We start from the raw sequence: 12,126 nt of genomic DNA on the forward strand, positions 1-12,126 counted from the left end.
TTATTGGAACCGCGCTAACAACCATTCCTGAACCAAATGTGATTGATTGATTGTAAGGTAACGACTGTAGAACGATGGAAACTGATTCAGCAACTTTTTCAGCACTTTTGGAAATGAAGGTCATCCGACTATCTCTCCCAATTGCAAGCACGTGCAAAATGGCAAAAGAACAAACCAAACTGAAATACCAATGACTTGGTGCTGGTAAAAGATGATAACTTACCACCTTTAAGGTGGCGTCTAGGTAAAGTAATTAATGTTTACCCAGGATCTGATGGAAAAGTGTGAATAGTTTTTAAGTCTACTTAAAAACTATCAATGGTGTAATTAAACGTCCTATCAACAGACTTTCACCATTACCATTTTGCCATCGTGAAAATTAATGACTAAAAATTTTATTCCTATTTCGTATAAATCATTGTATTTCAGTTTCATTTTAGTTTTGTGTCCAAGTATAGTAAATGTCTTAAGAATTTTCTCTTTCAGCTTATAGTGATTTTGAAATTCATATTTTAACTTGTCATATAATATTGTTGAAAATCTTGTATTGAATATTGTATTAAAATAATTCTAAATTTGAAACTTGTGATGAACAGTTGTTCATCACGGGCCAGTATGTTATGAAGTGAGATACTATAGGTGGCGCTGACCCACAAAAAGAGTTAGTTAGACCTTGTAACTCATCGTGTGAAGACATGTCTTGAAACGTCAATAAGGAGTGCAATCTTGTAACACCATTCTTTTAATCTTCCATCCATTTATTGTGTTAGTGTAGTGTATTGTGTATTATCATCGTAATAAATGTTGTGTGTGAACTTCGCTTAATCCTTGAAATGTTAATGACCACAAACAGCGTCTTGCAACAACACCTCTGGATACTTGGAGCTTTCATGATCGCTCATCTACAATATGTTTTTATTCATGTAAAATTAAATTTTAAGTTATACTTTTAATTAATTATATATATATATATTTTAAATGTATTTCAGGGTCAGTGTATGCAAATATTTCAGATGCATTAACAGTTGCTTGTGATCTTATATACTGTTTTCGTGTAATTAAAAAGGGAATTTACTTGGATTTAATTTTGAGATACAATTTATTGTTGAAGAGAATGTTTGTTTAGTATGACCAAGTTTTCTTTGTTTGGCAAAAATTTAATTTGAATGCTACTGTGAACAAACACGTATTATAGTTACAATAATGCTTCAGAGATTCAAAAGTATTTTTTTAAAACAAAGTCATATGTAATTAGCAAATTTTTGTGTTTTCAAGTGGTACCATAATTAATTTACCTTCGCACAGCCAACATGCACTACGCAGCACCCGTGAAAATCGGTCTCCTGTTTGAGTAGCAACCCTATTACATTTAATGCTGTTTTAATTAAAAATAACTAATTTGTTATTCAGATAAGCTTAGGACTGGCACCAGAGCTGATATGGATGACAAATTTTTTAGAATTTAAAGAAGCACTGAACAGCAAAATTTAAGGAATGGCAAAAATTTTAGAATTTAAAACCCGCAGAGACTGCACCAGGCAGCAGAATGTCTAGTGCTGGCCCTAGATAAGCCTTAATCCTTTCCGGATGGCACCGCAGTCTGCCTTGTCGCTATGAGACAAAGTGCTGAACTTCCATGATGTCTCCATAGGATGATGAGTGCTCACTCTCTAAGCATAATTTTGCTAAAATATTCAGCAAAAATATATTTTTATTCCAATTTACTCAGTTTTTCCAAATACTAAACAGAATGCATTTACCTGTATTCTTGGTGAACTATAGAATTAAATATGTGTAGTGTTTGCAGTTGTAATCATATATAGAGGCCATGAAAAAGAAATTTTAAAGCAAACTTTCAGCATTTGTTAAATGACAATTAAAATATTTAATATACAGCAAGAAACCTACACAAGCACATGCATATATGTATTTACTGCGAAATTTAAAAATCAGCCTTCTCTGGGATATATTCTGAAGCATGGATCCATGCAGAGTTCTATGTTACATTCTTTGCACTCAAAGTAAGATGTTTTTCCCAAAGCTCGCTTCTTCTGCATAGTTTGGGAGCAAACAATTTATCTTCTCATTTTCTCTTTCTTCCCATAGGAATTAGAAATGGAAAGTACCTTTCTAAAAGATGAAATTGCATCAGTGCAGCTAATGCCCGAAATTCACATTTTCTTCTTGACATGATCCTCTCCATAATTTGTTAGATTATTTTTAATTGAAACTGAAGTAATGGTCTGTTTGTACCATTTTTTACATCATATAAAGTATGAGCGTTGTAGCTCATAATGTCGAGGAGTCCAAAAAATAATAGTTTCTTATACCATTTGAAAGATTTTCTGTAAGAGGGATAGTAAACAGAAAATGGATAGATAAGATGGATAGTGACTGTATCTCTAATATCCACTCCTCCCATATTTTTATTCTACTGCAATATACAGTTTATTTTCTCAATAATTTCTCCCATTTTGTAATTTTGTTTACTGCTAAAGCCACTGACATCATTGCTACTCAAATCTTGTAATAAAACTGTATAGTCAGGTTTTGATAAATATAGCTTTCATTTTAACATCTTTAAAGCATTGAAAAAAATAAGACTTCATTCATGCAAAAGAAAAAAAAAAACCCTACTTTTTTATATGAAAAGAAGAAACTAATTAAAAATGACATTAATGGGAGCTATTTCTTCCTCAGAAAGCAACTGAAAAGAAACATACTTGCATAAAGACCCAGCATGCTTTTTTACATTATTGAATCCCACTATCTACCCTTCGGAATCAAATGAAACAATTCAAGAGTTCAGGCAATGTATTCCCCTTTATCTTAGTACCTTGGACATAGGGTACCAAGTGTCAGAATTAAAAAAATACAGTACAAAGTCCATAATCTGGACATCCATTATCCAGAATGATCTATAATCCAAACCTCAAGGCCACCCCTTTTTTTTTAAAATTTTTTTTATGCTTTACGTATTCACGTAATGCGTTTATGCATGTGTATATAATGTATAATGGATGGTATAAGCTAGGCTAAAATTATCTTTACTGATTCTAAGGCATTTCATTTAATGTTAAAGATTACGCTGTTCCTTAATCTTCTAATTGGATCTAGCTTATTATTTTTTGCAGACTGTTAGAGAATTTCATAAAAATTGAGCTTGAACTTTCGATTATGTCAGAAAGAGTTTCCAATTCTGGAGTTGCCAAAGGATCTACAAAGCGAAAGCATGTTTTGATGTTCATCAAACAAAAAGTGGAATTGCTGCAAAAAAATGGATAAAGGCATATCTGTCTCAAAAAAACACCAGGAGTGTGACATTGGAAAGTCAACTGTATATGACATAAAGGAAAAGGAACTTTTTAAAATTTTTTGTAGATTCCGACACCTTGCAATGAATAACAGAAAAGTTTGTTATGCTAAAAGTGATGATTGAATGGGTCAGACACGTCGCAGCGAGGGCGTGCCATTAACGAGTCCAATGCTAAAGGCTCAAGCCAAAATATTTCATGAAGAAATGAACTTAAACACTGAGTACACATATTCGACAGGTTGGTTAACCAAATTTAAAAATCGCTGTGGTATAATTTCGGGTGAAAAAGATTCAGCTGATACTGAAGCTGCTGAACAATTTGCAGATGAATTCATTGAATTCATTACTAGTGAACAATTATCTCCAGAACAAATGTACAACGCTGATGAAACTGGTCTTTTCTGTCAACATGTACCGCAAAATACCTTGGCAAATTCTACAGAAGAATAGAAAACTGAACTGAATAAAAAACAAAAAAGACTCAAACTGGTGTCAAAGATTCCAAAGCAAGACTAATAGTTTTAGTGTGCACAAATGCTGCAAGAACGCACAAGTGCAAACTTTTCGTAATCGGAAAACATGCGCGAGATCGAGCATTTAAAGGAGTAACGATTTTCCCCGTTATATATCGCCCAAATAAAACAGCATGTATGATGCAAGCGTTGATGAATGATTGGTTTGAAAATCATTTTATACCCGAGGCTCAGCTACATTTGAATTCGGTTGGTTTACCTGATGACTCAAAAATAGTCCTGATTCCTGACAACTGTTCAGCGCACTTCACTTAAAGTTTTAGTGAAAGATAATGCATCCGTATTATTCTTCCCTCTAAATTGTACGTCTATCATTCAGCATATGGATATGGGAATAATGCATGCGCTGAAATGCAAATATAAAGTAGCATTTTTAAAATCTATGTTAAATTTCTTGAACAATGGCAAGACTTTTTGAAATTTTTTAGCATAAAATCTGCTGTGTGGAGCTTTGCAAGATCATGTGAGGATGTCTCTCCAGATATGTTTAAAAATGCTTAGCATAATTTATGGCCAGCTACGATATTTCATGGTGAGGATGATGAAAATGATAGCCATGAATTTGAAGATTTTCAGACATCGTAAACTGAAGGTGAAACTTTCCAGTTATTGGATTTTGTAAAGAAATGTGGAGAAGCGGTAATAAATGAAGACGATATAACAGAAGTTTTTCATTGCAGCGACAGTGCGCCTATCATGAATCAATTAATGGACGGTGAAATCTGTAGTTCTAGTCCAGAAAATACCGCTTCCAATAGTGAAGAAGGTGACAGAGAGGTTATTGACAAGTTAGGCGATATTCTCGACACAGCAATCACTGGACTTGAACAGTGAAACTTTGTAACTGAACAAGGAATTATGTCTCTTTATAGAATTAAAGAGAAAGTATTAGCACAAAAAACTAAGCAACTTGAACAACTTGCATTGAAAGAAATGTTTAATAAAGTAAACAAATAAATATTAAGCTCTTTTTTTTTTTTTTTTTTTTTGTAAATTTTGATACTCTTTAGATCATATTACTCTTCATTTTATAAATTACGGTTTCATATTTTTAATTGTATAATTTCTGTATGTCATCTTACCAGATTTAAATTGATGATCTATAAACCGGAATAAACCCCTATTCCGGAATCGCCCGATCAAAGTCCCGATGAGTTCGAATTATGGACTTTGTACTGTATTTATATTTTGCTCAATGTGATTGTTACATATATGTTACAGCTGCCTAGCTAGGTACTAATCCTCTGAGACGCAGCTGAGCAGTAAAGTCGCTGAACACTGGTAGTCCAGTATAAGGTCTGAATCCTGTGAACAACCTAACTGCATGGTCGTTTTCATGGTTTTTTCCATGTGTAATGTATGTACAAACCAGTTTCTCCATAGAAATTACTTTATAAAGGCAGATAGCCCTTGAAGCTTTGCCATAATCACATAAACCAAACCTATGAGAGGCAGGCGTCACACCTGCCATAGATGAACAAAATACTACCTCGGCATATACATCACACCCATCCAGAAAAAGTATAAGTAAGTCCAGTTAAGTATATGTGGGAATTTATTTATTTGGGACTTGGATAAGCATGTGCAAGTATAATAAATAACTAAAGTAATACAACTCAGGCTTAACTTCCTCGGTGCCCAATAAAGGCAAGACAAAATTTAGCAAAACAACAATGTACAGCAAAATCTGTGGTATGGTTTTGAATCCAGAAAATATCACTATTAATAGTGAAGAAAGTGACAAAGAGGTTGTTGAGTGGGGGGGGGATGTATTGACAATCTAGTTTGAATTCAAAACATTGCAGTTGCAGGCAGTTGACTTGAACAATAGAATTTTGTAACTGAACAAGAAATTATGGCTTTCTCTAAATTTAAAGAGAAAGTATTAGCATAAAAAATGAAGGAACTTAAACAACTTGCATTGAAAAACATGTTTAATAAAAGCAAATAAATATTGAACTCTTTCCCTCCCCTCCCCCTTTTTTGTAAATGCCCTTGAAATCATAAATACTTTTATTTCATAAACCACTAATTCATATTTTTAATTTTATAATTTCTACATGTTACCTTACTAGATTTAAATTGATGATCTAATATCCAAAAAAAATCCAAATGCAGAATCGTCAAAGTCCCAACGAGTTGGGATCTCAGACTTCGCATACATTTCTCAAAATTTTAATAAAATTTTTTATTCCAGTCTGTTTTAAAAGCTGTAAGTATTCTTTCTAGTATGAATTCTAAATAAATTATTTTTTTTTAAATTTCATATTCAGATATTGCTAGACCAAAATCAAATAAAAGGAATGCTGGCTTTACAGTTGAAGAAAGAGAAGGGTTCTCTGCTTTGTTAAAGGAAGGCTTTGTTGACACTTTTAGGCATCTGTATCCTGATACCAAGGATGCCTATACTTTCTGGACATATATGATGAATGCACGAGGGAAAAATATTGGATGGTGAGATTTTTTTCTGTACTTTGAATTTTATACATAGCTATGAATTTTTCACTAAATCTGAGATTTAAATGAAGCAGACTATATATTATATTATTAAAGGAGGCTTCTTGGATATGAGGATAATGTATTGTTACGAATTTTTTCTCTAGTTAGATGTTTTTTGTAGAATTATAATTAAAATTGTTGCCTTTCCCCAAGCAATGCAGCATGAGACAAATTTTGAGGGAAAACTATGTCAGAAAAGTAAAAATACAGAAGCGTGTGCATTTAATAAATGGGTGTCTCTTTAATTAGTATTGAAATTAAATAAATGTAATAGATCAGCATTTTAACTGTAACTGTAATTTCATCCTTTTATTGCTTTCCAGAAATCTCGAGAAGCAGAAAATGCTAGAACTATATCACGTGACCAATTGAAAACTATTTAAAGCTGGAAAAAGATATCTCAACTCAGTTGCTTTGCTTAGTTACTGTGAGTTATAGTTTTGCGTGAACCAAGATAAATCAGTTATCTATATCTTTATATAATGCTTTGGCATTGCTTAGTATCTTAATGTTTTTAGTATTTTAAAGTATAACTACTGATTAGATTGTGCGATATTTTGAACACTTTTACAAATATATCTAAGGAAAATTCCAGCATTTTTTTAAATAAGAATATATTTTATTAATTTTTTATCGGACTTGTGAATTCAATCTAAAGAACCTGTATGCATGTGATATATTAAATGATTTATTGATTGTGTACTGAAATCACTTATAGCATTAAATGCTCTATAAATTATGTGTTAGTTGTACATAAGTATATAAATACTTTAATTGCTAAATTATATATAGTAAAACCTTGCAAGTATTAAATACAGTGTGTTTTCTCTTATGCATGAAGGTAAAATAAGTCATATCATCAAAAACAGGCAAATAATTGAAAACTGAATTTTTTCCTCTACCCATGCAAACCAGCAGTATCTGCATATTTATTTTATTCTAATTATTTCCAGAATTTTTCATTTGTCAGCAATGGAGAGAACATAAAATCTTTTTTAAGCTTCGAAGCACTATTAGTGTCGCTGTTCTTATGCACAAGAACCATTACTGTGCTAAGTAAAAGCTTTCAAACATGAAGTATTACAATTTAGACGAGATCGCAAGAAAAATGTTGGAAGCAAAATGGCGCAGTAAATTGAAGGGGAAAAAAATTGTGGATGTTGAAATAAAAATTATTCATGTCGACCATGGGTAATAGTATACAGAGAGATGACTTTTAACTTCAGAATGTATATAAGGTTCTTCAGATCTAATTGGTTACATCATTTTGAAATGCATATGTCGGTAGGTGTTCATGATTGCAGTTTTTACAAAGACAGTTAGGAGCTTGGTGGTTAAATGTTGGAAGATCAAACAAGAACCATTACTGTGCTAAGTAAAAGCTTTCTAACATGAAGTGTTACAATTCAGAGAGATCGCAAGAAAAATGTTGGAAGCAAAATGGCGTTAATTTTCATTAAGTTTTAAATTCATTAAGTTTGTGCAAAATGTGAATAATTGAAAAAAATCTGAATTTCGGGCCTCAAGGTGTTTGGTGGAGAACTAAATGTGTTCAAAATTTGGTGGTTCTAGGTAACAGCATTTTCCATAGTGTGAGGAACACGCGTGCAAATTCATCATTGTTTAATAATAAAGTTTCCCCCACCCCAGTGACAAGGTACTTTACATATACAAGAACATATGAAATACATAAACAAAAAATACAGTAGTGAAAGTCAATCCATCCATAGTCTCGCAAACCAATAATGCTCAGTCTTAGATTTTCTACGAATTGCAGTGCAGGTGAAAGCTTGCTGATAGGGCGTTTAAGTACATCATTCACTTTTTTATGTCTTCAACTCAAACTTTCCCATTAGCTCCTGGGTATTTAATTACATATTAACTACATAAGTGCCACCTTAACACATTGAGCGCGGCGCTGGTCCCTGGGGACCGGCAGTGAACTTTCCGTGTGGCCAAAGTTAGTTCCTGGGGACCGGTACTGGAATTTTCGTTAGGCTAGCGTCGGTCCGCTGGACCGACAGTATTAAAGTTAAAAATTAAATATAGTCTCAATGAAATGTGATCGAATTTAGTTTTAATGAAATGTATTGAAACATTCTAAACAAAAATAGGGCTTAGTTCGCTGCCAGCTGAACGGAAAGGACAGCAAATTCGACGCCTCGCTCAACGTGATAAAGATGGTTATCTTTCTTAAGTACCAAGTCATCAATGTTTAAGTTTGGTTTGTTTTTTGTCATTTTGCATATCCTTGCAATTGAGAAAGATAGGCTGATGTCCCGGATTCCAAAAGTGCTGAAATGGAAGTTGTTAAATCAGTTTCTCGCATTCAGCATGCATTACCTTATCATCGATTACATTTAGTTCAGGAATGGTTGTCAGTGCAGTTCCAGTAAAAAAGTGACCAGGCTTCAAAGCTTAAGTCATTGGGATCATTGGAGATTGTCACTATATGTCAGGAATTCAAGCAAGCTTTAGCTTCAGTTATCAAGGTGAGAAATTTTTCAAACCTGCACTCCAATTGTTCGTTTGAAGTGATTTGTCATTTGCTTAATACCATTCTCTAATAGATCCCTGAAAGGAGGGCAGAGGGAGTCTAGAATTTCCAAACAATGCTTTCTTGTGCCAATGGCATGGTTTTGGAACTTCTCAGATAATAAAATTGATGCTATATCTCTTTTTAATTCACTATTTGTACCTACAAAGTTAATCCCTTGATCAGAAAACATCTCCTATGGTTTGTCCCAACAGGCCACAAACCTTCTTAATGGTGCTTAAAAAGGCTTCTCAAGTGAGATCACTCACAACCTCTAAGTGTATTGCTTTAGCGGCAAAGCATAGAAACAGGCATATATAGCACTTGACTGGTCTTACTCATCTCCCTTTGTGGGGTTTCACAAGGGAATAGCCCTGCACAATCAAAGCCTAATGCTGCTTAGAGAAAACTCTGCTTGGTGCAATTAGAGATGCCAAAGATCAGCCATTATTTGGGATGCAGTATTTGTACAATCTCTGAAGTATTTTATGCAGTTTTTAAGAACTTTACATACACCTCTGTAGTTAATTATCCAATATATAGCCAAAATTGTAAGAGACGTTCCATCATGAAATGAGCTTCATGAAAACACAGAACTATTAATTCAGTCACATGATGTTTCTGAAGCAGAATTACCTGATGCTTTTGTTTTCAGCTATTCTTGCATTTTCTAGCCTACCTCCAATTTGAAGAATATTTTTTTCATCCAAAAAGAGATTCAAGGAGATAATTCTGTTGTTAGAGCTGATGTTTTTCCTTGCTCTTCTTAATGCCGAGATTTCGACTTTAAATTCACTTTTCTGGACTAGTGCACAATAGTATCAAGCTCTATTAAGTTCAGGAATAATTAAAGCTTCTTCAACTTTTAATGTTGAAGAATTTGTATTTTTCACAAATCTAAGACACCATGCCACTACACTTTTGAGTTTATTCCAGGATGAATATTTATTAAGAAGGTCAAATTCATTTTGATTATTGGATGCAATGCACACTACAGTTTTCTCACTGCTCTTCCAGAGAATATTCTTTAACCCTTTGGCTACATTTGATGTATCAGTATGTCATGCATTTGTTTGGGCAAAGACGCACATGTCATTCTGATACATCATCGCATCATTTGTTGCATTTGTTTGGGCAAAGACACATGTTGCTCTGATATGTCAACATCCAATTAGGAAGGATACTACCTAGCAGTGCAGAGTACCACTGTATTTACCAACCTCTTTTGAAAAGTATCACATGCTTCAAAATTATTAATAATTTGCTATTTATTATAACCAGTCTATTTGTTTAAAAGTATTTTGTAATACTAACTGCCTAAAGTTATTTCAGTATTATGTAGAAGTATATATAATGAATAATATGAAATAAATTAATTCTTGCATAAAATCTGTTCTTACTTGCCCACAAAATTAAATACGCTCCGAGTGCAAAAATATTTTCGAATAAATGTGTACCCAAAGGGTCAAGTTCAAGGTCTAAAATAGGCTCAACCCTTTGATTACTGAAGTTACCTTTTGAGAGTCACTAAAGGAATAAATATTGCATTCCTTGATGTTAAAGAGTGTTTTCAGATAATTAGCTATCCTAGCAGCAACAGTAGCTGCCATCAGTTCCAAGCACGGAAGTGTAAGCTTCTTTAGGAAAGCTACTCTGCTTTTAGATAGTGCAAAGGATGTATTCAAAATAGTGGGATTTTGAAGATATGCTGTACTACCATATCCTTTGATACTGGCATCAGCAAAAACAATTAGAATCATATTTTTTGCATTAATTGCTGAACCACACAAAAAAGTACCTTCTAGGAATATTAATCTTAACAAGATCCTCAATTTCCTTCCTTCTTAGTTCATCAGGTACCTCAGAATTCCAATCACAACCAGATTCCCATAATTCTTGAATCGTAAACTTAGCTCTAATTACATATACAGAAATTAGTCCGATAGGATCATAAATTGTGGCCACAGTTTGCAAAATAAGTCTCTCTGTTATTTTCTGTCCATGAAGTGATTCCCTGGATTGTGTTAATCTAAATTGTCTTGATCTGCATCCCACTTCAAGTCTAGAATTTTTTAGGAGTTTTTATTTAAATTATTTTCCTCAATATCTGTTTCATTTTTAATCCACAATTCTCTCAAAACTCTAGAATTCTCTTCATTTTACAAAGATATATTTTGCATCATTAAGAATATCTACCACACTAGTCGACAGATAAAAAGGCTGTATCATCATTCTCAGCCAAATGCAGGAGGTCATCTACATACAACATACAGGAAATTATCTAGCACTTCTACAACATCACTATGTTCCTCTTTATACACTCATGTCCATAAATTAAGGATAATTCGGAGTCACACGGAAATCGAACTCTAAAATAAATATATCACATGTAAAATCACTACACACATCTTCAAGAATCATATGCAAATTTCAGAAAGTAACCAGATGACACTGATGGTACGTCACGATGACGAGAGTGTAAGAAAGTGATATATAAGGAATACAGGCAAAGAAGTAAAATTGTTCACAGGCGCTTTATAAGCATTTCAGTGCAATGACCGAAAAGTTATGACACAAAGGATGCATTTGGATGATTTTTTACGTGGTAGAATTATCGGCCGTCTGGAATGTGGGCGTACCCAACTGGAAGTATCAGAAGAACTTGGAATTGCTCAGAGTGTCATCTCCAAGCTTTGGCAACGATTACAAAAGGATCGTAATGTGAGTAGACGTTACAGCACAGGTCGCCCAGAGTTACAATGCCGAATGAGGACCGGTATTTGGCAGTTACTGCCAAAAAAAACAGGCAGAGCATAGCCTCAGACCTGTCTCTTCAGCCACTGGTACGACATTTTCAAGGCAGACCGTGTACAGACGCTTAGGGCAGATTGGTCTATATGCTCGTAGACCTGTCAGATGCATTCCACTTACTGCAACTCACTCTCGCCTGTGGTTAGCCAGGAGTAGAGAGCATGCATTGTGGACACCGCAACAGTGGGCTTGTGTGATGTTTTCTGACGAGTCCAGGTTTAGCTTGCAGTCTGATTCTCGCCGGACTTTCATATGGAGAGCTCCAGGTACCTGTTACCATCAAGAAAACATCACTGAGCGACACTGTTACGGTGGTGCAGGGGTGCTCGTTTGGGGTGGAATTATTCTGGGTTCCAGAACTGATCTGCATGTTCAAATTGGAACTATGAATCTATCGGGACGTCATTCTGGAACAACATGTACGTTTGTTT

At 34.1% G+C, this 12,126-nt stretch overlaps 1 protein-coding gene across 2 annotated transcripts in view; it reads left to right on the forward strand.

The window, feature by feature from the left end:
• The window catches only part of Rrp1 (Recombination repair protein 1), a 54,885-nt gene that overhangs the window by 39,289 nt on the left and 3,470 nt on the right, over positions 1-12,126 (forward strand). Inside the window, exons 6-7 of one of the 2 annotated variants that reach the window (XR_015042538.1) lie at positions 6,123-6,303; positions 6,672-6,775. Coding sequence is in view for 1 of the 2 variants with exons in the window: in XM_035370071.2 (XP_035225962.1) it covers positions 6,123-6,303 (181 nt within the window). In the remaining variant the exon portion in view is untranslated. The remainder of the gene's footprint in view (positions 1-6,122; positions 6,304-6,671; positions 6,776-12,126) is intronic. The other variant, XM_035370071.2, reaches the window with a different exon arrangement.

Source organism: Stegodyphus dumicola, chromosome 8 (genome assembly GCF_044657685.1).
Source record: "Stegodyphus dumicola isolate Sdum_Otavi_A_Nest chromosome 8, ASM4465768v1".
NCBI classification, from domain to species: domain Eukaryota; kingdom Metazoa; phylum Arthropoda; class Arachnida; order Araneae; family Eresidae; genus Stegodyphus; species Stegodyphus dumicola.